The 25,999-nt window shown below is 40.1% G+C and overlaps 1 protein-coding gene across 3 annotated transcripts in view; it reads left to right on the plus strand.

The window, feature by feature from the left end:
• Positions 1-25,999, plus strand: part of MYPN (myopalladin) — a 107,108-nt gene that overhangs the window by 75,626 nt on the left and 5,483 nt on the right. For all 3 annotated transcript variants that reach the window (XM_010852158.1, XM_010852157.1, XM_010852156.1), the window contains 8 exons: positions 6,050-6,643; positions 7,426-7,564; positions 17,094-17,315; positions 18,461-18,610; positions 19,622-19,704; positions 20,880-21,006; positions 22,186-22,393; positions 24,076-24,241. In XM_010852158.1, the coding sequence (XP_010850460.1) occupies positions 6,050-6,643; positions 7,426-7,564; positions 17,094-17,315; positions 18,461-18,610; positions 19,622-19,704; positions 20,880-21,006; positions 22,186-22,393; positions 24,076-24,241 (1,689 nt within the window). The remainder of the gene's footprint in view (positions 1-6,049; positions 6,644-7,425; positions 7,565-17,093; positions 17,316-18,460; positions 18,611-19,621; positions 19,705-20,879; positions 21,007-22,185; positions 22,394-24,075; positions 24,242-25,999) is intronic.

A 25,999-nucleotide genomic window follows, 5' to 3' on the forward strand; every position in this document is an offset into this window, starting at 1 on the left:
TAAAGGAGTCTTCTAAGGACTCACTCCAAATCACCTGCTTATATTTCACTGGCCAGAACTTAGTCACATGGCATACTCACAAAGGAAGCTGGGAAGTGTAGTCTTTAGCTGCACAGGTTGGCTCCATGGGTAAAATCAAGTCCCTTTACAAAGGGGAGAATTAAGTAGTCAGCCAGCAGTAGCTACCACATGAAATTTTCAATGAATATACAAATTCTACTAAGGTATGTACTGACGCCTTCTAAAAATCCAGTCCTCAGCGCTATATAATTCTTTAATGTTTTGCCTTCCTTAAATTTTGTATTAGAGACAAGAATATGCATGCGGATGCTCCCCGCTTCCTCCGTTTTTCCTTCCTCCCTCTCTCTCTCTCATACACACACATACTCCCTTTGTGAATCCACATGCTTACACACTTTCTTACTGGTTTTAACCTTATTGATGTTAATCTTTTAGGTTTTACATTAAAACATATTGACTCAGTAATCTTGAGGATACCATTTTCTGCTTGTTCTTCAATTTGCCATTCATATAGAAAATAGAATTCTTATAGATCTTAAAACTGCAAAGGGAAACTGTCATTTGTAAACACTATCACCAAAACCTAGATAATTTAGACTTTGAAAATTTCAACTTGAATATTAAGCTATATAAAGAAGTGATTCTTCATCCTGGCTACACCCTAGAATAAAATGTAGAGCTTCTGAAAAATATTTATGCCTTGCACCCCAGCTGAATCATAATCTCTCCACAGATTATTCTTAGGAACAGCCAGTTGGAAACTACGAGTGTAAAAGTTGGTGAACCTGACTTATAACCCATTGTCACCCCACCCAGCCCCATACACACATTCCTCCATGGCCAGAAAAACAAGAATAAACATTTAAAGTGGATAAAATGTCAGAGACAAAATGAGAATGTACTGGGAAAACGTATGCTTTGGGGACAAGTGTTTCTCTAGAGCAGCCGTTCTCAGTCTTGGATGCAGGCAAGAATCACCTAGAGGCCTGCTGTTCAAAGCACTGGCATCCCCTTGGGGCCTGATAGAACTAATACAAGCTCTAGTATTCCACTAAGACCTACTGAACCAGAAGCCCTGGGCGTGGGACCCAGAAATCTATCTTTTTAACAAGCCCAACAGAGGATTCTGAAGCTCGCTGAAGTTTAAGAACAATTCACCTACACTTAAAAACTATGCCTGGATCCTTTCCCAGGCCAATTGACTCTCTAGCCAGTGGTGCCTAAATTAGTGAGGTTTCTTTGCCTTTTATGCTCCCTGCACAGCCAGCATGATTACCACTGCTAAAACCACAGCTAAATCTGATTGCAAGGACACATTTACCCAGAATTAGTTATCTTAATCAGTGGTGCACTGGCAAATGTTTTAATTACCAACAGAGGCAGGGAAGCCCTGACTTGCAGCACTTGCCAATTTCCTCCCACCAGGGATGATTTCAAGTTACTAAAGAAAGATCGTTGAACTGGGAATTGGGATGAGGTGTGCACAATCTCCTCTCCAGAGCCAATGAGAGCTGGCTCCAGAGCACACCGCCCCAACTGTTGTCGCCAAAACTGCTTTCAAAGGTACTTGATACAATAGCCCAAGTTTGTTCTGCAGTGCTTATCATGAAGCCTTGACATTTTATCTCAACCACTTAAAACCCCTAAGAAATTCTTTCATATTCCAGAACCACAATAAGAAGCAACCTTAACATTTTTGAAACCCATGTTCATTCTTACAAATCTTAAAATTGGTATCCGTAGTTCAGAAACTGAAAAATATAATAGCCACAATTTGTTGATCACTCGATTTAGGTGATTCATCTACCAATTCTCACAACAATGTGAAGAGAAATTACTTACTCCTATTTTACTTATGAAGAAATCGGGGTCGAAAAAACCTAGAAACCACCCCAAACCACACACATAATCAGTGGCAGAGCCAGGATTAGGATCTAAGTCTTTCTGCGGAGGCCATATTCTTGAGCATTATGCTTTAACTAAGTTGTGACAAAAGAAAAGATACTTTCAGATAACCTGAGAGAGTTGATAATCTACAGAAAGAAAGCTTGGGTATAACCCTAATTTCAGAAATCCTCACAGCAACAAGATGTGAACAGCTGAGCGTATAGCAATTTATGATAGGCTGTTATTTTGAATTAGAAAGGTTTAGGGTTTTGTATGCTTTGTAATTAACTTTTCCTTTCTTCTTTCACTGCAATGTGTATCATTATTAAATAGTAAATTCTATAACTGAATTGAATGACAACAACAAATATGTCATATGTAAATAACCACTCGTTATTTGTGTTACATGCATATATAGAAAGATTTTTTTAAGCCCTGAATAGTTCATACTATCTGAGGCATATTTGTATATCCTATAGCACCTAGCAAAGTAAACATACAGAAGATTCAATAAAAGTTTGTTGACTACTAGAATTGACACCTTGCCCTGTTGTAATGAATAAGCAAATTGAAACAGGTGTTTTAAATCCCTTCTGAAACAAGATAGAGCTTAGTAACATTTGGAGAAAAAAAGTCATGTCCAACTCTTTGTGACACCATGGACTGTAGCCCGCCAGGCTCCACTGTCCATGGGATTCTCCAGGCAAAAATACTGGAGTGGGTTGCAATTCCCTTCTCCAGGGGACCTTCCTGACCCAGGGATCAAACCCAGGTCTCCTGCATTGCAGCAGATTCATCATCTGAGCCATCAGGGAAGCCTATCAATCAAAAAGACACATTATTCTCAAATGAATTCTTCCAGAATCTTAGATAATCAAAACAATTTGATGCTGTATCTCATATATCATTATGTTTAAGGTTTGTGACCCTCCAATATACTGCATTAAATTATAAGGGCCAAGATGCTATTTAAAGTCTGACTTAAAGTTAAAAGCTAGTTCTTGGTTTTCATTCAATGGGAACTAAAAGAAAATCAGAATCAATATCAAGTGACTTCCTGGCCCCTTTTTTTCATCCCTAGCTTTCTAAGATCACTTAGTTTTCATATACTACTTTTTCTACTTCCAAACCACAAGAAAATATTTCTGCATCATCATCAGATTAAAATTTACTCAAGAATACAATACAAACCTGTCCTAAAAATCACACAACATTGTCTTTATGCTATAGGATTCACAGAATGGGACCTGCCAAATATGAGATCCATTAACAGTGTAAAGGTCTTATATTTTCATGACATTGGGAAAGTTAACACCAGCAGAAATAATGTTAATTGTGTACATTTTTCTAAGGATATCTAAGAAAGATATTTCTACTTCTCTTGATTGCTAAATAAAATGAAAAGGTTTAATTAATTTTACTTTATTCTCTCAGCTTAAATACTAATTTCTAAAAGGGGGGAAGAAAGTTACTCTGCCAAGTGGGGCTAGTACTTCTAAATTCTTAGTTTAATCCAAGATGAGAGTTTTCATAGTTTAACAAAGGATCATACAGTATGTAGCATTTGACAGGAGAAAGTACTTTAATGAAAGCAGAGATTGGTCTCTACTTTGTGAAGTTACTCTTCCATATATTGTGTATCAAAAATGTCAACGAAGGGAAGGAAAACTGCCTTAAACTCCAATGATTTTTTTAAATCAAGGTTTGGAGAGCCTTCTGACTCAATCTTTTTTAAAAAATGTATAGTTTCATTTATTATTTAGTTTTTATTGTACTGGGTCTTCGCTACTGTGCAGGCTTTTCTCTAGTTGCCCTGCGCAGGCTTCTCATTGCAGGAGGGGTGGGGGGTGGGGCTTTTGTTGTTGTTGCAGAGCACTGGCTCTAGGACACACAGGCTACAGCAGTTGTGGCTCCAGGGTCCAGAGCACAGGCTCAATAGTTGTTGCCCACGAGTTCAGTTGCTCCACAGCATATGGAATCCTCCCAGATCAGAGATCGAATCCATGTGTCCTGCATCAGCAGGATTCTTTATCACTGAGCCTCCAGAGAAGCCCCTGACTTGATATTGTTGGTGTTGACTTTCCCAATGGTATGAAAATGTAGAACCTTTCATTTTTAATAGATCTCATGTTCAGCAGATCATCTTCTATGTTCCAGGTATACTTTCAGAGAACATAAAACCATGGTGGTTGAAGCACTGTGGGCTCACTTGTGGCTCCTCCTATGGTTATTTTCTCAGGAGGAGAGTCTCCTAAACAGCAAAACTTGACAGCCCTGACAATTTGATGCATATATAGTATTTAGTGGAGAAGGCGATGGCACCCCACTCCAGTGCTCTTGGATGGATGGAAAATCCCATGGATGGAGGAGCCTGGTTGGCTGCAGTCCATGGGGTCGCTAAAAGTCAGACACAACTGAGCGACTTCACTCTCACTTTTCACTTTCCTGCATTGGAGAAGGAAATGGCAACCCACTCCAGTGTTCTTGCCTGGAGAATCCCAGGGACAGAGGAGCCTGATGGGCTGCCGTCTGTGGGGTCGCACAGAGTTGGCCACGACTGAAGTGACTTAGCAGCAGCAGCAGCAGCATAGTATTTAGACATTTTCCATTTTATTTATTAAAAAATAATTAACTATTTTAAGAGAAAGTATTAGACTGTGGGACTTAAGGCAAATCATACGATTCTGTGAGTCAGATTTCTTTAAATAGAGAAAGTGCTCCCAGCTTGATCATCTTCCTTTTTTTAGGCACAAGCCAAGTCTAAGGCAACATTTATAATTATGGTGACCATATAATCTAGCATTGAAACCATGACATTTTTGAGAGCAAAAGAGCACCAGCAGTAATTATGGCAGGAAAACAGGCATAAAGGAGGATGGTCTAGAATGCATCGAAACATATGGTTACCTTATCTTTAGCTTTGTTGTTAGAAGAGGATGAGAAACACCAAGACATATCCAGCTGCTTTGCTAAGGTTTGCTCTAAAATGAGGCAGAGTGATGAATCCAGCACATTTTGTGGGGAACTCAGCCCTCTTTAGTGTTAGTAACTAACATCAGTGTGTAGCTCAACACCTTCTGTCCAGGAGCCCAACCCTAACCCTAACCCTAGTTCAGTTCAGTTCAGTCACTGAGTCATGTCTGAGTCTTTGCAACCCCATGGACTGCAGCACACTAGGCCTCCCTGTCCATCACCAACTCCCAGAATTTACTCAAACTCACGTCCATTGACTCGATGATGTCATCCAGCCATCTCATCCTCTGTCGTCCCCTTCTCCTCCCGCCTTCAATCTTTCCCAGCATCAGGGTCTTTTCAAATGAGTCAGTTCTTCCCATCAGGTAGCCAAAGTATTGGAGTTTCAGCTTCAGCATCAGTCCCTCCAATGAACATTCAGGAGTGATCTCCTTTAGGATGGACTGGTTGGATCTCCTTGCAGTTCAAGGGACTCTCAAGAGTCTTCTCCAGCATCACAGTTCAGAAGCATCAATTCTTCGGTGCTCAGCTTTCTTTGTAGTCCAACTCTCACATCCATATGTGACTACCAGAAAAACCATAGCTTTGACTAGACGGACCTTTGTTGGTAAAGTAATGTCTCTGCTTTTTATTTATTTATTTATTTTTCTGCTTTTTAATATGCTGTCTAGGTTGGTCATAACTTTCCTTCCAAGGAGCGTCTTTTAATTTCATGGCCTACCTACCCCTAACCCAGATACTATCCACTCATCTTGGAACTTTAAGCATTCCCAACAAGAGGGCCATTGTTTCTATTTCTTCTTCCTAATTTATAAACATTCTAAAATGGGGCTGCTGTGTTGCCCAACACCAGGGTCACAACACAAAGCACAAAATGTCAATAAATGATGCCTCATGGAGTTGTGCATTGTGGTGGCCTTTCCCTTCTTCCTGGCAATCAAACAGATCTGGAAAGAAGGAGAGAGCTCATAAGAAACTGATTGGCTGATTGCTGGCCGCTCTGGCTGTGCGTTTTTAGCAGATACTGGGTTGACCAAAAAGTTCATTCCGATTTCTGAAAGAACTTTTTGACCAACCCAACAATAAAGAGCCTGTCTGGACACTTTCTGATGGGTGAGGCGATGATGACAGTTTCTCTTCTCTCCCCCGACTCTTGTTTTGTGTGCAGTGACTCCAGTCAGCTACAACAGCTTCACAACCAAGTTTTACTGGAACAACACCATTTGCAAAACCCATCTCCTTCATCTCCTAAGGAATTTCCTTTCAACATGAGTGTTTTGAACTCCACTACTGTTCCGGCAGTGACGGTGTCCAGCAAGCATGCGAAGGCCCCTCCATCACAGACATTCAGCTTGGCCCGGCCAAAGCACTTCTTCCCCTCTACAAGTACCACTGTGGCCTCCGTGTCCCCTTCCAGCTCTCCAGTGTTCACCCTGAGCAGCACTCCTCAAGCCATGCAGAGGACAGTGAGCAAAGAAAGCCTCTTAGTTACTCACCCCTCGGCTCAAACCAAATCTCTAGGAGGGGCCTCCATCCAAAATGAGCCGCTCCCCACTCCAGCTCCAACAGAGCCAGCACAACTGCCACTCACGTTTTCCATCTCCAGCGGAAACCAGTTTCAGCCCCGCTGTGTGTCCCCAGCTCCTGTCTCTCCCACTGGCCGGATTCAGAACCCAGTGGCTTTCCTCAGCTCCGTTCTGCCTTCTCTCCCTGCCATCCCACCCACCAATGCCATGGGGCTGCCTAAAAGCGCACCATCCATGTAAGTATCTCTGAAATTTGAGTCTTTATTAAATTGGTTACAACACTGCTTCTGTTTTATGTTTTGGGTTTTTGGCCAAAAGGCATGTGGGACCTTAGCTCTCTGGCCAGGGATTGAACCCCCACCTCCTGAATTGGAAGGTTATGTCTTAACAAGTGGACCACCAGGGAAGTCCCTCATTGAGGTTTCTTGATGTAAAAGATGTCATTTAAGAAGGGGTCTGCATAAGAATAGCTTAGTCTAGGATAGGCCTGTCACTTATCACTATTATTTATCCTATATTATCACTATCATTTATCCTTTATAATCCTATCTCATAGACAAAATGGATATTGAACACCTTAGGACAAAAGTACGTGATTATTTTAAATATGGGCTTCCCTGGTGGCTCAGATGGTAAAGAATCCACGTGAATGCAGGAGACCCAAGTTGGGAAGATCCCCTGGAAGAGGGCATGGCAACCCACTCCAGTATTCCTGCCTGGAGAATCCCATGGACAGAAGAGCCTGGGGGGCTACAGTCTATGGGGTCACAAAGAATCAGACATGAATGAAGTGACTTAGCATGCAGGCATTTTAAATATATTTTTATAATTTAAATACTGAAAACACCTCTATACGCAGATTCTTTGCTCAGCGCTCAACTTTTGCACACAAGATGCCCTACATAAGTGCTTGATGACTCCTGGTGTATGGTTGTCATTCCAACCACTCTGATTCCTAGGCCTTTGTACCCTGACCAGGGCTTTTCATGAGTGACTTAGGGGTGAATTAATTTTACAGGCCATCCCAGGGACTAATGAAGAAAAATACAAAGTCTTCCCACCCAGTGAGTGATGATTACATCCGTGAAACTAAGAATGCGGTGATTCTAGACTTGGGAAAAAAGATGAATTTCAGTGATGTCAGATCAAACCAGCAGGTAAGACTGTTGGGTTCAGATGATTTATTGGAATTTCATTGTAAGGAATGTAAGTTTGCTTAATTCAGTCCTTAGGTCACCTGACCTCAGTGAAACTGACACTGCAGCTTTGGAAGGCAGAGTCCAGACTGACCATGGTTTGTGCAGGAAACTTGTCCACATGGACCCACAGTTCTTGATTAGCCCAATAGCTAATTCAGTTTACTTGTTTACATGCGTTTACCTAGAATAGAGCCGGTTGAGAGGGACTAGATAGTCTGCTTTCCATTCCAGCAATCCTCTGCTCAGTATTGGCAAACACCATCACATCTTTGAGACACTTCAATATCTGAGCCTTGAGGTGATCTGGACTTGAAGGAACTCTGGAGTTCCAAGCTGTCTCTTATTTGATTCCTTCAACCCTAATGTGCCTGGGGATTGCTCACCAGTTCCTCTCAATCTTTACATTAGGTTAAAGTTTGTGTGAAACAGCCATTAGCCAATATCCTGTGGTTCAACCTGTACAACCCCCTGCTTTCTAGTTTACCCTGAAGGAGAAAAAGGAAAGTCATATGCAAGCATTATATGAAAGAAACACTATTTTATTTGAACTAGTTTTTCTTTTTCGTCGGTGCCACATAGCATGCAGGATCTTAGTTCCCTGATCAAGGATCAAACCCATGCCCCCTATAGTGGAAGCATGGAGTTTAAACCACTAGATCACCAGGGAAGTCCTGAGCCATTTATCTTTGCTTTCTGTACGGTGGTTATTTTTTAAATGCAGATATATATTTTAATAATTTAACTCTTGGTTTATTTCCTCAGGTAGGAACTGATTAAAATTGATTTTCAAATAGAACATAAAATTTTAGTGAAAACTGTATGTCAAATATTGTGCAGTCTGTGATATAAGTGACCCTGGAAACAAGATCTGACACTCCCCTGACCATATGCTGCTTTCCTTCATGTTTTTAAATCTTACTTCCAGTGGAGCCACTGATACACAGTATTTTACTAGTGTATTATATGTTGGGAAATTCTTACTGAGTGGATTCTTTTGAATATAGTGTCTACAGTACTCAAAATTGGAACTTCCCTGGTGGTCCAATGGTTAAGACTTTGCCTTCCAATGCAGGGGGTGTGAGTTCAATCCCTGGTAGGGGAGATTCACATGCCTCAGGGCCAAGAAACCAAAACATGAAACAGGCAATATTGCAACAAATTCAATAAAGACTTTAAAAATGGTTCACATCAAGTAATACCTTTTTTAAAATGCTCAAAATAATGCTTTAAAATGTTTTTTAAAATTGACTTTAAATTATTGACTTGAAGCAATTGGAAATATTTAAGCTTGCCATAATCAAGTACACTTTTCATATATCATTTCATCAGATTCATACATATCTGGGAGGCAAATACCAAGGCAACTATGCTTCTTTTCCATCTTCTAGATAGAGAAACTGAGGCACAGTTGTCAACCTGTCAGGTCAGTGGTAGAACAGGAACCAGAGGCCTGGTTTCCAAGACATTCACACATTTTCCCTGAACCTCTGCAGTCTTCTGCAGTTTACGACAATTACCTCCAAACCCCATAAACGTTGCTCTGTCTAGCACAGATTTGTTTTCCTATAATACTGTCATCACAGTTGTGGTTGTTAATCCTTCTAAGTATCACTGAAATCAGAGCTGTGTTCAGACTGTCTTTTACAACTCAGACAGGGAGCGATTAGAACCCTGTAAAAACGATACTAAGTCAGCACAGGGTCTGTCTGGTTTTACCTTTATGGTTACTCTGTAGGGAGATTCATGCTAATCCATTGCCCAACTAAAGGGAAAGTAGGGTTTTTCTCTAATATGAACTGTGAGTACATGTAAACATGAATTTCCATGAGTAGAGTGCTATAAATCCAGTAGAACTCTATTAAGCCTCCATCATGAATTAAATTCAAGGCTAACAGCAGGAACTTGGAGTCTCAAAAAGTATCTCAAGCCTTCCCATCTGAAAACTGTGACACATGTCAGTGTTCTTCTGACGATTATTATTCTTAGAGTTACTACAGTATGTTAATTACAGAATTGATCTTACACAGCATTCTGTGCCAATGAAATGAAATGAAAGCCAAGCTACATAATGCAATTCAGGAAACTAAGGAGCTATCTGAGATGGAATGCTTGCATTAGGTTGGTAGATGTTGATCTGAGGAAGTTTTGAGGCCATATTGCAATACTGTTTTGTTCACTGCTGTCTTGGGAAACAATAGGGGAAAAGTCATGAAGAACTGTTTAAATGTGCTGTGGCCCACTGATGAAGTTAAGAAGAAAATTTGTTTAGAAAAAGTGGAAAAGAATCATAAAGAAACATGAGTATTGACAGCTGTCTATACCTGCATTCTAGGTACATGGGAATATAGATGATCTATTTTTTTACTCCCACATTAGCTTTAGACATTTAATGTCTTATTTCAACTTTCATCCTTGACCTCATTTCTCTGGAAACCTCCCCATCTCTTTATTCTGATCCTCCCTCCCATTTTTCAAATGAAAACTTTTAAAAGTGTGGCTCCCAGATACTCTCCTGTATGACAAGGAGGAAAAAATATAAGTACCTAATTCTTGCTCTGCCTTTTTTTCCTCTAATCTCCTTCTTCTCTAAGCGCCTTAGTCATTTCTTCTATTTAAATCTTACCTCTTTCATCTCTTACCATGAATTCTTCATGAAAATTCTCCCTTGAGTGCAAATAAATAATCTTGCCATCTATTTCTTTTCTAATAAAAGTACCATGTGTCACTGGCCTTACATTTTTCACCGTGGGCATGGTAGGACCCTGAGTGATGGAACAATGAAGTGTCCCATGTCATCTGCTGTGGGTTCACCCAGGATGTACTAGTCACAAGCTCCCTGAGAGCTGGAGTCGGGGGAGGAGGGTCTTGCTCATTGCTGCACCCCTGCTGTGTCTGGCCCAGAGTAGGTGCCCAGGGAATATCTGTTGAATTAAGTCACAACTCTGGGATTTATATTAGTTTCAGATAGGATAATGAAACTTTTGACCAAGGAGAAAATTTTGGATTTGTTGCATCTCTATAGAAAATATCTCACTTGACTACAGGGATTCTGATTATACCTAATTATAGATACTATCACCATGATAATATTCTATTTTAATCAACTGACTGCTGCTGCTGCTCTAAGTCGCTTCAGTCGTATCCGACTCTGTGTGACCCCATAGACAGCAGCCCACTAGGCTCCCCCATCCCTGGGATTCTCCAGGCAAGAACACTGGAGTGGGTTGCCATTTCCTTCTCCAATGCATGAAAGTGAAAAGTGAAAGTGAAGTCACTCAGTCATGTCTGACTCTTAGCAACACCATGGACTGCAGCCTACCAGGCTCTTCCATCCATGGGATTTTCCAGGCAAGGGTACTGGAGTGGGGTGCCATTGCCTTCTCCAAATCAACTGACTAAAGAGATGAAAACTTTAAAAAATAGCAAAATTAAGCAAAGCTCTGGCATTAACTGAAGCTTTAAAGGTAAATCTGTGAATCACTTAGTGATTATTTATTCTTAAAGACAAAATTTGGATTTAAAGTATTTTTAAATACTTTAAAAGGAGGTCTGCCTCCTCCACAGGAGAGTCTGTTTTATAGAATGCTGTACCACCAGTGCCTATTATAGTATTCTAAGAATCTGGCAGTAAGGATAGGGCGGGGGGCTATGAAGCCTGGTTATTTCTACTGAAGGTGGCATGTAGTATTAGATACATGGTAAAAGAAGACATCCTCTGTGTATGTTAAAGTTTATCTAGGAATCTTTGATCTGCTGCCCATACTGTGGGCTGTCCCAGGAACAAAGGAGAATGCCTTCTCTAACGCATACAACTTCCTTTAGCACACACTGTACCCAGAGTTGGTTGGGAGCCCTTTGAGCAGGCTCTTCCAGCTGGTTTGATCCTACTTGGTTATTTGCCCTGAAGCCCAGACTCAGAACCCAGCTCAGGGCACTGAGTGTCAGATCATGCCCCATGTTCTGGAAATCCGGAACCTTGGCAATGACATATCTGATTAGAGTATGTCATGACACTGTGGTTCTCAGCAGAAGGAAAGTACTCTCCACCACTCTGACAATTTGAAGGAAATTTCTGCAGATGTGTCCCAGAAACCAAATGCCTCAAGTTGTCAAACTATCAGCCTAAAGAGGATTATCTTTAAAGAAAAAAAAAAAAAAAGAACCTATATTTTCAAGTGGCATATTCTTCTGAAGTAATATTTTGGCTTTTCATTTTCTTTCATAGAGCAACTGAAATTCTGTGCAATTCATTTCCACTTAAGGTCTTTAACATAAGCCTGGAAAGGATGGGCCATATGTCATTGACTTGCTGGCCACACAGACCAGATTTACACAGAAAAATATTCTCTCCTTTGAGCACAGACATCACCTACAAGCAGCCTTCACAGAAACTCCTGCTTCTTCTCACAGAGGGGACAGGGCAAGGGAAAATGGAGACCACAGCACAAATCCAGTCCTGGAAATTCAAAGTGCACAGCCACCCACAGTGCGTCAGTAGCACAACCTTTGTGCAGAACACTGCAGAAAGCACATTCAAATTTAACTTAAACATATTGCTTATTTGCAAATGTCCTTAGAAAACCTGAATCTCATCGGTCACAATTTGGAATGACAACCTTGATTTATGTATAAGAGGAGTAGTTATTCCTGGGATAACCACCTCTCAGGAGCAAAGCACCCCTCCTCTCCTCAAAAAAAAAAAAACACCCTACACCAATTCCTGCTTTGGACATGGTATGCATCTTTGTAAACATCCCAGTTGTAAAGATATGCTGCTGTAGAAACAGGCCACATACTCCTGCCACACAGTTGCATAGTTTTCTTTTCCCTAAGAATCAACTCCCCACATATTTTATGAAATCTTTCATAGAAATGCCTTGACCTACAGTATTCTTATTTGGTTGTGCATCTGTGACTCATACATCATATAACTGGCACCTTAAACAATTGTATCTTAAATGCAATTTTATTTTTTCTCCCTTTCTCCTTTTAAATTTATTCAGTGGGGCTAATCCTTCTCCTGCTCCTGGCCACCTCAAATATGAGGTAATGGCAAAACTATTTTGACCACTTTTAGTTCACATAAGGTTCTATGTTTTCTTTGTTGCAAAATACAATCTTGATCCAGAAATATGCAATGTCCAATTCCTGTAGTAACTAACACCCTAATCCTTATTCAAGAATAAGACCCCACACACAAACACCCCACACCCAGGGACCCCCCTACAAATGGGGACATCTAAAACTAGGAAGGAAGTATGGCCAACTTCTCTCTTTTTTGCTCCCTCCATCCCCCATTTCACTAACTGCTGTTCCTGACTTCTTCCTTTCCCAGCCACAGGGGGACAAAAGCTGAGCCCATGCTGGCTTTCTCTCATAGCGGTCCGCATGTGCATGACAGGAATCATCACAGTCCTCTGACCTGACACCATGCAGGAGTGCGGGCCACTGAAAGCAGCCATCACTTGCCCATCAACAATAACCCACCTTGTTTCTCACCCTAGATTCCTTAGGCAGGAGTCAGATACCACCCACTGGAGGAACAGTAAGTGCTACAGATGGGTCTATTTAATCTCCCTCAATAGCCTGGAGGTGAAACGCAGGTACTCTGGGACTGGAGGTATGAGACAAACATTATTAGCTCTCTCCAAAGTCATCTCACTGGATATTTTCCTTCCTGACTGTTTTGTATTTCTGATGAAGAATCTCAATTATCTAACCTGTCCTTGAACACCTGCTTTGAAATTTCTGTTACCTCAGGAGAAACTTACAGTTAAGATCTGGTTACAATTGTATCCTCAGTACAAAGTAACAAATAGTATATTTAGATAACTCACTGAGTGATCTGTTTTCATTACCTCCCAATTTGTAGCACTGGTAAAATAGTAAATATATAACCAATAAGTGTACTTTTATAGCAAAACAAAATGTGCATATTTTCATTATGTTGTTTCCATGGTTCCTTTGGTTAAATCAATTCAAACATTAAAAATTCCATAAAATCAGGTCCCAGCTGGGTAAAATCAAGTTCCTAAAGATTGGAATGCATGGAGACAATGCAGTTTTTATATTCTCAGGCAAGTACTAAAAGCCTTATCTATCACCTATTTGTCCCTGAGTATACACATAATCAACACTTACCACCATGCACAATAATACTTGTTTGGAAAAATTAGTTCATACTTTCAATATAGAAAGCCAGGAACTGACCAGCCCTCACTCATTATGCAGTAGGAGAAGCTGCAGAGAAGGTTCTTTAGCTTGGATCAAGGACTCCACTAAAATAGTGGCTACAGGTGGTATGGAATGGATTGGGCATCTGGGGACTTAAACAAAACAAGATGAGCTGCCATAGAACCTGAGACCTCTTGCCACCCTCACAAAAAGCCTGGGTTATCCTGAACTCCAGGATCTCATGTGAGGTTTGCAAACTATGAGAATCATTCATCTGACTATTATTTTTAAAATAATAAAACAACTTAGTACCAACCTCACATAGTAAGGGAATAAAATAACTCACTGGTTTTATTCCTAAGCATCCAAAAAACAAACATATCTGTTAAAAGGAAAAATAATACCTATTTGGGAGTATGAATGCAATTCAACAAAGATGAAAAATGAACTCCTTGTGGGATTTTTAAATTGTGAAGAATAGGAAATATTTCAAATTTGTAAGATTAGTTAAGGTATTTATGGAAAATATGCTCATTGTATAGTATTAGGGAGAATAATTTGAAATTGCTGATATTCTACCACTTTTAATCCTCAAAAAATGGCAATTTCATATGGTTCAAACTAATAGGTAGATAGCTGGAAGTTTTAAGTATTAACTATAAAAAAAAACTCCCCAAATGTAGAAAATAGTCATAATACTTTTAAACTAAATTAGGTTTCAAATTAGAAGTGAACAATCTTTTACTTTAATTGGTTTGAGTTATCTGATGAAAAATGAATACACTTAACTGGAGAGTCATAATTTTTTCCTACTCTGAAAGAGCTGCTGTAGATTTATTTTGTTTACCCAGTCTAAGATGAGGCTGAGAAGAAAGATTTAAAATTGGTTCTGAGAAATTAAAACCAAGAAATATTTGGTTTCTGTGTTTCCTAAGTGCCAATTCTACACAAATTCAGGCAGTGATATATATAAAACAATAACTAGAAGACATGAGTGATGTGATTTGATAGCTTGAGATTACATCTCATGAGTCCTGAACTCAATTATTCTGCCTATGAATAGGGCAGATGCAAATCAGCCTGGTGCTCCCAAATTCACTTCAGGGGCATGCTAGTATCATCTGCAGGGAACCTACCTGAATCATAAAATTATGGTTAACTAGAGTCACAAGTGTAACCAAAGGTCTCACCCTCACCCCAGGCACCTGGCTCTGGATTCCTCAGAGATACAGTGGTGCAGGAACAAATGACAGCCTCCAGGTCACTCATGTATTCTTCCATTCTTTGGGTACTCAAGGAGCCCCTGCCATGAGACACGCACTCACTATTATATGTACTGTTGACATTGTGGGAAGCAAGACAAACAAGAATTCTGCTCTTTTGATACTAACATGCTTAGAGAGAGTCAATCATTTAACCAATAAACAAACAAGCAAGAATAATACTGGAGGGACTTCCCTGGCGGTCCAGTGACTAAGACGCTGTGATCCCAATCAGGGGGCCCAGGTTCTGATCCCTGGTCAGGGAACTAGAACCCACGTGCCACAACTAAGACCTGGTACAGCCAAATCAATAAATAAAAATAAATCTTTCAAAAGTTTTTTAAAAAGAATAATACTGGATGGCAAGAAATGCTCTGTAGAGAATTACAATAGGGAGTTACTTTAGATGAAATGCCTGGGAAGGCTGTTTTACGGAGGTGACATTTAAGCTTGATAGAACAGGGCAGGAGAGGGAATGACAAGAATCCAGGATAAGTTCTAGATTTAAGTTAACTTGGTGCACTCAAAGCATGGTCTGAAACCTATGCCAATTTGCAAGCTGTCATCTCTCCACCTTGAGATAACTATGGAAATTGAAAGTAACCAATAAGAAATTTCTATAGCATTTGACAGAGAAATTTTATGTCAATCAAACATAATCTTGCATGCTTTTAATATTTCATTTTTCTAGTAATTCATTTTTATTTTACAAGAAGAACAGGTTGAAAAATACCCATTTTTAAAATTTGGTTTTCACCATAGCTAATGTGAGAAACACCAGTTTAACTACTTAACCAAGTGGATGAATACTGGTGCCGGTTCCTAAAATGGAAACGAGCAGGGTAGGAGTATATTCTCTGGGGAACAGAAACCAAGTGTGTATCGTTTGGACCCGGCTATGTTTGAAGTGTCCATGAGGTACCCAAGCCATGACACAGAATAAATTGATGGGTTTATGACTTTCATGCTATAGAGTAGATCATTGGGTGTATGAGTTCTGGAGAGAAACCAGACTGAGAGACATGGATGTGGAGTCATCAGCACACAGGAGGCAGGTAAAGCTGTGAGACTGGATGAGACAATCCAGGACAGAGAAGGAAGAGCTAGCAGAGGAAACTGATAAGGAACAGCTAGAGAAAGGGAAGGAAAACCAATACAGTGTCATGGAAATCAACAACAACAAAAAAATGTTTTACAAAGGAGAAAGTAAGGACTTCTTTGGTAGTCCAGAGGTTAGGGGGCCGGGTTCGATCCCTGGTCAAGGAACTAGCTCCCACATACCACAACGAAGATCAAAGATCCTGCCTGCTGCAACTAAGACCTGGCACAGCCAAATAAATAATTTTTTTTTTTTTTTTTAATGGAGAAAGTAGTCATCTGTGTTAATGCTGCTCAGAAGTCAGGTAAGGCAAGAACAGATAAGTGACAACTGGATTTGGCAAATAAGAAGACCCTGAGAGCAGCAATGTCAGGAGAACTGTGAGAACAGAAACTTAACTGGAGTGTGTTAGTGAAAGAAAAGGTGACAAGGGAATGAGGCTATAAGAGAGAAAATTATCTCAAATAGTTTTGTTGTGAGGGCTGCAGAGATACTGTGAAGGCAAGCATGGGGTCAAAGGAGAGTTATGAAGACAGGTTTTCTGATGGCAAAACCCAGTAGAGACAGGAAGTTGGTGATGCAGGCAAGTACTAGAATGCAGTTCAGAATAATTTTGCCAAAACACCATACAGATAGTTCTGTATATCAAGATGGACACTTTTAGTAGCTATGGAAATTACATTCCATCTTCATTCCATTCCCTACAAGATTCTACTGGGACTCCATGATGAAGGTGAGGAATCAGGACATTTTGGGATTGCAGTAGAGACCCAAATCTCCTTCAGTGCTCCATCGTGAGGAAGTGGAAATGGAACGTGCCTAGTTTATGGAGGTTCCATGATATGAACCTAACATTTGAATCTTAAAAAGTTTCATCCTCAAATTATACTGATGAACACATTCTTCCTCACCCACAGAAACTGACATTAAAACATGTTTGCCATTTTGACAGGAGTACAAAATCTCAAGCTTTGAGCAGAGGCTGATGAATGAAATAGAGTTTCGCTTGGAACGCACCCCTGTTGATGAATCAGACGATGAAATCCAACATGATGAGATCCCCACGGGCAAGTGTATAGCTCCCATCTTTGACAAAAGACTCAAGCACTTCCGGGTCACCGAAGGCTCTCCGGTGACATTCACCTGCAAAATTGTTGGGATACCTGTCCCAAAGGTAGGGGAAGATGAACAGCCAGTCAACCAACAGTACAAATCTGTAGACTCAGTGCCCTCAAGAAAGCCTTATCCGACTCTAGTGAAATATCCATACAGAGAATACAAACCAATACCAGAAAATTAACAAAGGCCAGATAATCTGACTAAAAAGATACAGTCAGGAATAGAATCATTAAGTAGGCAGAAAACAAATCAGATTACTTATGGGCATGTTAAAATTTTTGTAAAAGTTGAAAATAAATTTTCTTAGTCACAATCCTCTCTTTGGGGTTATTGATCCTCTCAACCATCAAATTCACCAATCTGATACTTTTTTTTTCTATTTATTATCTACTGAATATCCACAGCCAACCTGTTAAACAAAGCGAGCTATATTTGTATCATTACTATTAGGTTGGTAAATGCAGAAAATGTCATATCGTTATCACTGGCTGGTGAAAAATCTTATGAGTCACCAGATTTTCTGGCAGTCAGCTGAGAGAGGATTTACACCCGGAATGTCTACAGCAGGGAATCTCTTCACTCTGCTTTCACAAACATTAACATGGCATTAGCGTGTATGGTTTGGTAACCAGGAAATGCAGAGAAGGTCAACTGCTACCGTACTTTAACTCACCTGTCTTTCAGAGATTCCCCTTGATACATGCAGAACTTAACATGAAAACCATGTAGACTTAAATTTTAGTCAGATGAGGAATTCAGCAAGTGAATCCTGGCCTCATTCCACTTGGTATAACACACCATACTATCCTTTCAAGTAAGGTCAGCTATTCTAGGCCCTGAGATCTGGGACTTCTAGCAGGAAAAGTTTCGAGCTATTCCAGTTTTCATTATTTTGCCTCTGAAGACCTGCCTGGCCCTTAGGGTGGCTTTTTAATTATAAAGTACAATAAAAATAATCAAAAGCTTTCTCTCCATCCTAAATTATTTGTAGTTTTTTACTTAAATATTCTATATGTACAAGTGGAGGAGCATATTATACTGTCATTGTAATACATCTGATAATTTTTCTCTGTTTTGTAAAGGATGGGTTACTAGTTGTAGAGATGGCAATCCATCCAGGCCTTATCCTACTCCTTATATCAGGATCCTCTAAAGATGTACAGAAGTGTGCATAGTCTCCTTGTCTATTGTTCATTTCAGGTTTACTGGTTCAAAGACGGGAAGCAGATTTCAAAGAGAAATGAGCACTTCAAAATGAAGCGAGAAGGAGACGGGACATGCTCTCTGCACATTAACTCCACCACCAATGACGACGACGGCAACTATACCATCATGGCAGCCAACCCCCAGGTGGAGACTCAGGGTTCCACGCTGTGCTGCATTCTGAGGAAGGAGCAGTTGATATCATTGTGAATAAACCTTGAGAAGTGCAAGTTACTAAGGATTGCTGAGGAAAATGAATGAGGAGCGCTGAGACTGTGTGTAACTGGAGCACAGGATCACAATTTACACGACTAGTCAGCCATTGATGGGTCATTCCACTCTTCAGCCTTTGAAGAGGACATTAGTACCATCTATTCACTAACTATATGCCTCAGCCTCTAGAGTACATCTTGTGTTTATCAACTCACTGACTCTCTTGAAGAGTCAATAAATCAATCTATCAAAGAATGATTTGCTATTTTTAGTTCTTTAGAGAATAAGCAAATTACTTGTGAATAGCCCTCACTCATAAAATTTTTTCTTCTTTTTTTGGTAAAAGTTGGAAAGTCATAATATTTCACTTTCCTTTTCTGAAGAGATCAGGACTTAAAATCCCCCTTAGCAGAATATGTATACATATAGCTGATTCACATTGTTGTATAGCAGAAACTAATACAACATTGTAAAGTGATTATACTCCAATAAATAAATAAATAAGTATAAAACTGAAAAAAAATATGGCAGAATAAATATTTCCAACTACTATGAGACTAGGAGGTACAGAACTATGATTTCTATTCTCACCAACTCCTATTAAAATGTTAGTTTTGAAGATAATCTCTATTGAGGAAAGCATAAAAACACTTGGCCATGATCTCTGCATGTGCCTGCAAATAATATTAAGTGCATAAGAACTCAATTTTTTTACATTTGTGTCTGTTCATTTTCAGCTTAAAAATGAAAGGCATCACAATATGCTTAAAAATCCTTTCTCCTGAAATGTTAACAGAAATTTAAAGAGTTATATTGTTTTTATCCCCCCTCCAAAAAACTCGTAATAGCCAAAAGCTAATAACATTTTGGTCCAGAAAAACGTATATATATTGAAAAAGTAGGGAGTACTTTTTATTTTAATCTCCTTCATTTTCTGTTTCTCAGGGGAGAATCAGTTGTTCTGGCCACTTGATGGTACAAGGTTTGCCCATCCGAAGTCGACTAACAGCTGCTGGTCAGTCTCACAGGTAAAGACAGTGAGAACCTCACTTCTCCAGCCCCTCCCAAGCATGTACCTGCTGCAATGAGCACTGAAGTATGGGGCCTATAAACTGAAATATTGGCATCACTTGGGAGCTTGTTGCAAGTGTATAATTCCAAGCCCCACCCAGACCTACTGATCAGAATGTACATTTTACTAAGATCCCCAGGTGATTCACAAGTGTATTAAATTGGAGAAGTATTGGTTCACAGCACATTTTTAATGTTCAAAATTTGTAACCATCCCTAGCACCTGTGCATATAATATATAAATCAGACTGAACTAAGTTACCTTTTCCTTAAAAAACAGAAACTGTTAATGAGTATATATATACTAATCAAAGATTTTTGTTGTTGTCATTATCTCCAACATAACAATTGTCTCCAACATAGCAACTAACTTTCCTCCTCTCTGACTTTATTAATGTTAAGAAGAGAGAGCCTGGCTTTCTCTTGAGTCGTATGGTGCCACAAAGTCTTAGCAAAGCATTTCATAGTTGCTGACATGGATGAATTAAATTAGACTTACCAAAGAAACAAAAATAGTCACCTACGTTTCAGATGCAGTATTTCACTACCGTTACAACTATACCTTCTTCTTCAGTTTTTTTTTTCCCTTCTTCAAGAACAGCTGTTACTGTTGGTCAGTCTTAATCAATTTAGGTTCATGATCATCTTTAATGGTCTGGCAGAATTTATAAGCCGGGTTACATTTTATTACTCAGAGACACAGGGACCGCAGCTGCCTTGCTCTGAGGAATAAAACAGGACTTCTCTTTTGGCTCTCATTTGAGGTTCAGATTGAATACTGATTTATTTGTTTATTTTGAAACTTTTGAACAACTGGCCAAACCCAAGGCAAGGGGAGCTGAGTCACTTAACCCAGAAACCCAGAATGACTTCACAGAGAAAAAAGCTAAAGCCTGCTTATTTAATTACAGATCTCACAAGATAATCCTACAGTGGTGAGATACTTAATACTTTCTTTTTTCACATCAGCTCCACGCTATTACTTATTATTTCTTTATGGTTCAGTAACCCTTACCCCCACCCCCCAAAGAAATCTTTCTCCAAGCCCTATAACCATGCCTAAATACCTATACATCATATGTTTATGAATTGGTTTCTACTGTTTAATGCCTGAACGTGCTTGCTGTTTTAGAGGAAGGTCCCGAGTGCAAGAAAGAGACAAAGAGCCCCTACAGGAACGCTTTTTCCGACCACATTTCCTGCAGGCTCCTGGGGATATGGTGGCTCACGAGGGGCGCCTCTGTCGCCTGGACTGTAAGGTAGCCTCCAGCACCATCTTTGGCGCCAGACCTGTTCATATTTTGTATTTATTTGTTTGTATGCACCTATTTTTGTTTGTATTTGTTTTATAGTTGGTTTGGGGGACTTTTTTTTTTTTTGGTGAAAAGGGACTGAGGAACAAAGAGAGAAAGAGACCACTTTTTTCCACTCATAAGGTTCTTTTGGAGCATTTAATATCAGATGAAAGTATCGTATCAAGTTAACTCTATGTTTGTAAAAGACAACCAAAGAGGTGATGTAGTTCAGACATCTTCCGTATGGTACCTGAAAAGTCTTTATTACCATAAAGACATAAGGATGATTTTTACATCCTTGAAATGAACTGCCATGAGGTACAGCCTTTGAAAAAATTCTAGTCACTGGCTCCAAAGCAGTTTATGAAAACAGAAGCCGGTTTCTAATACTAGCTAACATCCATCACCTTTAACTAGTCTATAATATATTCTAACTTTTCCACCTGAAAATAGGTTCAGTTGAACAGCATGGATAGTTCTCAGTATGAACAGAAACTTAAGTTCTCCTTCTGCCCTGACGCTGCAGAATGCTATGGAGATTAAGATGCAAATTAATAAAGGTTTAAGGTTAAATATTTATAGAATCCACTCCTCTAGGTGGATCTTGCCCTCAAATTAGTTACCTAAATAATATTTGGGATGGACTGTTAATTTCTTCCACCCTAAATCCTAAAAGAAACCCATCCTGGGTCCACTCCCCAAAGATTCTGATTTAATATAGTAAATGGGCATCAGGATTTTCAAATATTCCCATGTGATGATGACACACAGTCAGCTTTGAGAACACTGGTTTAATGTCTGCCCCTTTCTTGGCCACCTCTTGGTCGTTAGGTATGTAAGCAATATATTATCTCTGAAACTGACACTACAGGCCTATTTTATCTATTTAGCTTTTTAATTCTTATTCATTTTAATCTAGTATATAATCATTACCCGAACTGGGGTCCAAATACTATACAGTTCAAATTCACACGCTCATCCATCCAGATCCCTCTTGTCCTGATGACGTTATGGAGAGGTTTCTCACCACTGACATTCCCTCGCTATCTATGTGGTGCCAGATCAGGATGAAGAAGTCAGCCACCAAATAAATCTGCCTGTCATCAGTCTGTCATTTGCCTCAGCTGTCCTTTTGTTTATTAGGTGAGTGGCTTACCGCCCCCGGAGCTGACGTGGCTGCTCAACGGCCAGCCTGTCCTCCCCGACACCTCCCACAAGATGCTGGTCAGGGAGACCGGAGTCCACTCTCTGCTCATTGACCCGCTCACTCAACGCGACGCGGGGACCTACACCTGCATTGCTACCAACAAAACTGGGCAGAATTCCTTTAGCTTGGAGCTCACTGTAGTAGGTAAGGCTTGCTGCTGGAACCCCTAAACATGACTCCCTCCAAAGCTACTGCCCAAAAATGCAGAGCCTCTGACGTAATTCCTTTGTCCTTTGCCACACCGAGCCTCATCTCAGTTTCCCCTTCTCTGTAGTAAGGGCCATGTTCCATACATTGCTCTTGAAAACATATCAGTAAGCCAAAAACAAAATGCGGTACCTTGTGTATATCATGCTTGCAATAAATGATAGTCATTGTAATAATTAATCAATCAATTAATTACTAATTATTTGACTATCACTCCAGGAGTTGGTGATGGACAGGGAGGCCTGGCATGCTGCAATTCATGGGGTTGCAAAGAGTAGGACACGACCGAGTGACTGAACTGAACTGAACTGAAATTCAGGTCACTTGCCCTACCGTTCATCACTCCAGGGTCTCCCCCTACCCCAAGCTTCTACGCCTTTGCATTAATGGTCCCTTTACATGGAATGCCCTTCTTTGCCTAGCAACCTCCTACTCATTCTCTAAGACTTATTTCATATGCACCACAAAGGCACAGCGGACCCACCAGGCACATCCTCCTCTATGTCCACAGCACTCAGGAAAGGAGACACTCTTACAGCACTCATGGCTTCTGTGTAACTATTTTCTCTTTGCCTCCCTGAAGAGACTATGAGCCTCTGAGGCCACAGAAGCTTGTTCTTCTGTGCATTTCTGATGTCTGACTCAGTGCCTGGAGCATGGAAGGCATTCAATCAATAACTAAACAAATGAATCCTTACCTTACAAGATGATGTCAGCAAACACTAATGCCTACAGTCATCATCCCCTGGGAGGTGTCAGCCCCTTGGGGTGTTAGTCCAGCTAGAATTAGCTTTCAGAATGAATGAATTCTTCCATTGAACTTTCTCCTGCTACCTCCCTTGCATGGCCCCTGAAATAAATCAGGACGGCATCAGAATGTTAACCTTCTCTCTAGGCTAGTAGCTGTTTCCTCTGTATTATCTTCTTTTTTTCCACTCTCAATCCCCTCTCCCAACAGAGTAGGAAAAGCTCATTCTGCGAGGATACACTGGTTGCAGCTTTTACTTTTTCCCCACTGTTTTGCTAAAGTATGGCCTCTGGAACCCTGAGATAGGAGGTGTTTTTGTCTTAACTGATTCTGCTGGGGAAAATAAAAATGCCTCCTTATGAAACATAATTTTTTTTTAAATAGTATACTTCTTTCAATTTTTATGGAGCAATAAAATTTCTCAAGGTAAAATATGGAGGGAAAATCAATATACCTTCTACAAAATAACCTCCTCTAAAAAAGAAAACAAAATATATTTAGTACATAAAATATATCATTTCTCAGAGTTTACTGCTGAGCAATAAAAGAAACTCCCTTAATTCCACACCTACCATTTGCATCCCATGTGTGTTACCCAAATCCTTGAGCGTTCTCTCTCAAAAGATAGGCAGAAAAAATAAAATTAAAAAAAAATTTTTTAAGATAGGCAGAGGCAATTTTCTCATTTCTTTTTAAAATCATTTTTGGAGCTTTTATCAAGGCAGTGATCTTCACTAAGAAGCTTGAAAAGTGTTCTAAAGAAGAGAAAAGGTGGGTGGGTGCTCCCTCAGATTCCAGAACTGTCCTGAATTTGAGGCATGGAGCCCAAGGCACTTACTATTCAAACTAGCATGGCTCTTCTCTCATTCAGCCAAAGAAGTAAAGAAGGCACCTGTAATCCTGGAGAAACTGCAGAACAGTGGTGTTCCAGAAGGCCACCCCGTGAGACTGGAGTGCCGGGTGATAGGCATGCCTCCACCCGTGTTCTACTGGAAGAAAGACAACGAGACCATCCCTTTCACCAGAGAGAGGATCAGGTACAGCCTCCACACTTGGTCAAGTTCAGCAAAGCTCATCAGGCCGCCCAAATAAGTCTTCAGCCTTTTGAATCTAGCTCCTTCCACTTGCATAATGCATTTGCTTTATCCATGTAACTGTGCTTATCAAGAATTTATTCCTTTTTATTGCTGAGGGTTCGTCCATTGTACAATGTCCCACCATTTTAAAACTTTATTATTATTATTATTATTGCACTGCATGGCATGCAGGATCTTAGTTCTCTGACCAGGAATTAAACCCACACCCCCTGCAGTCAACATGCAGAGTTTTAATCACTGGACCACCAGGAAAGTCTCTAAAACCTTAATTTTTAAGCTTGAAAAGGTTTGAGGGATTTATAAAGATCTTGCATGTTTTGGTCATTTGTCTTTTTGTCATGTGTCATGTCATGAGTCATATTAGTACCCAGACAAAAACTTTTGACTGTAAAAAGTGAAAATAAAATAAGGCAAAAAAAAAAAAAAGGCAAAACAAAACATTATGGCAATACTCCTTTTCCATCTGTCACTACATGCCTATTTTTTAAGTAAATTTAAGGATCCAGTTTCTCTAAATGGGTGCCTTGTTTAATTTCCCCTGAGGTGAAGTGACGTGAAAGTCGTTCAGTCGTGTCTGACACTTTGCGGCCCCATGGACTGTAACCTGCCAGGTTCCTCTGTCCATGGAATTCTCCAGGCCAGAATACTGGAGTGGGTAGCCTTTCCCTTCTCCAGGGATCTTGCCAACCCAGGGATCAAACCCAGGTCTCCCACATTGCAGGCAGATTCTTTACCATCTGAACCACTAGGTTCCCCAATTTCCCCTAACCATCCTTAATTCTTTGCCGTTTTGTTTTTATGCCACAAGGGCAGCTTGTGCACAGAAACTGCCACTGAGAAATTATTATTACTGAGAATTATTTCTTCACAGTAAACTAAATTTGTCTTAAAGGATATTGGCTTTTACAGAATCTTGGCATCTAAAAAGTCTAAGTATAAAAAGGTCAGAATTTTCCTCTGGTAATACATAAGCAAGAACAGAGAATATACTTGAGTTAACCCTTCAGTGTAAATTATCAAAACATGTTACACCCAGCCTGAAATTCTGGTATAATTATGCAGGATGGCACTACGCAGTCAAGGTTGAGAACTACAGATATAGAGAAAACAGAAGGAAAGGACATGCAGATTTCTTCCTGAACTGAACTAAGTCAAATGCTGCCATGCCTAGTTGGTTATATTAAGAAACACTCCCTCCACCCTAAGGACTACACAGAAAACTATTAGAACTAATGAATCATATATTTTAAATGTATAACCAACAAGGTCCTACTATATAGCACAAGAAACTCTGCTCAGTATTACGTGGCAGCTTGGACAGGAGGCAAGTTTGGAGGGGCTGAGTCCCTTTGTTGTTCACCTGAAATTATCACAGTGTTGTCTGTTAACTGGCTCTGGTGGTGATTTAGTCACTAAGTCGTGTCTGACTTTTGCAACCCCACAGACTGTAGCCTGCCAGGCTCCTCTGTCCATGGGATTTTCCAGGCAAGAATACTGGAGTGGGTTGCCATTTTCTTCTCCAGGGGATCTTCCCAACTCAGGTATGAAGCCTGAGCCAACTGAGCCACCAGGGAAGCCCCAATACAAAATATAAACCTTAAAAAAAAAATCCTCCCCCTGCAAAAGAGCTGATGAATGAATTCAGCAAAGCAGCAAGATACAAAACTAACACACAGAAATATGTTGCATTTCTTTACA

The sequence above is a fragment of the Bison bison genome, unplaced genomic scaffold (genome assembly GCF_000754665.1).
Source record: "Bison bison bison isolate TAMUID 2011002044 unplaced genomic scaffold, Bison_UMD1.0 scf7180017864309, whole genome shotgun sequence".
Lineage (NCBI taxonomy): Eukaryota > Metazoa > Chordata > Mammalia > Artiodactyla > Bovidae > Bison > Bison bison.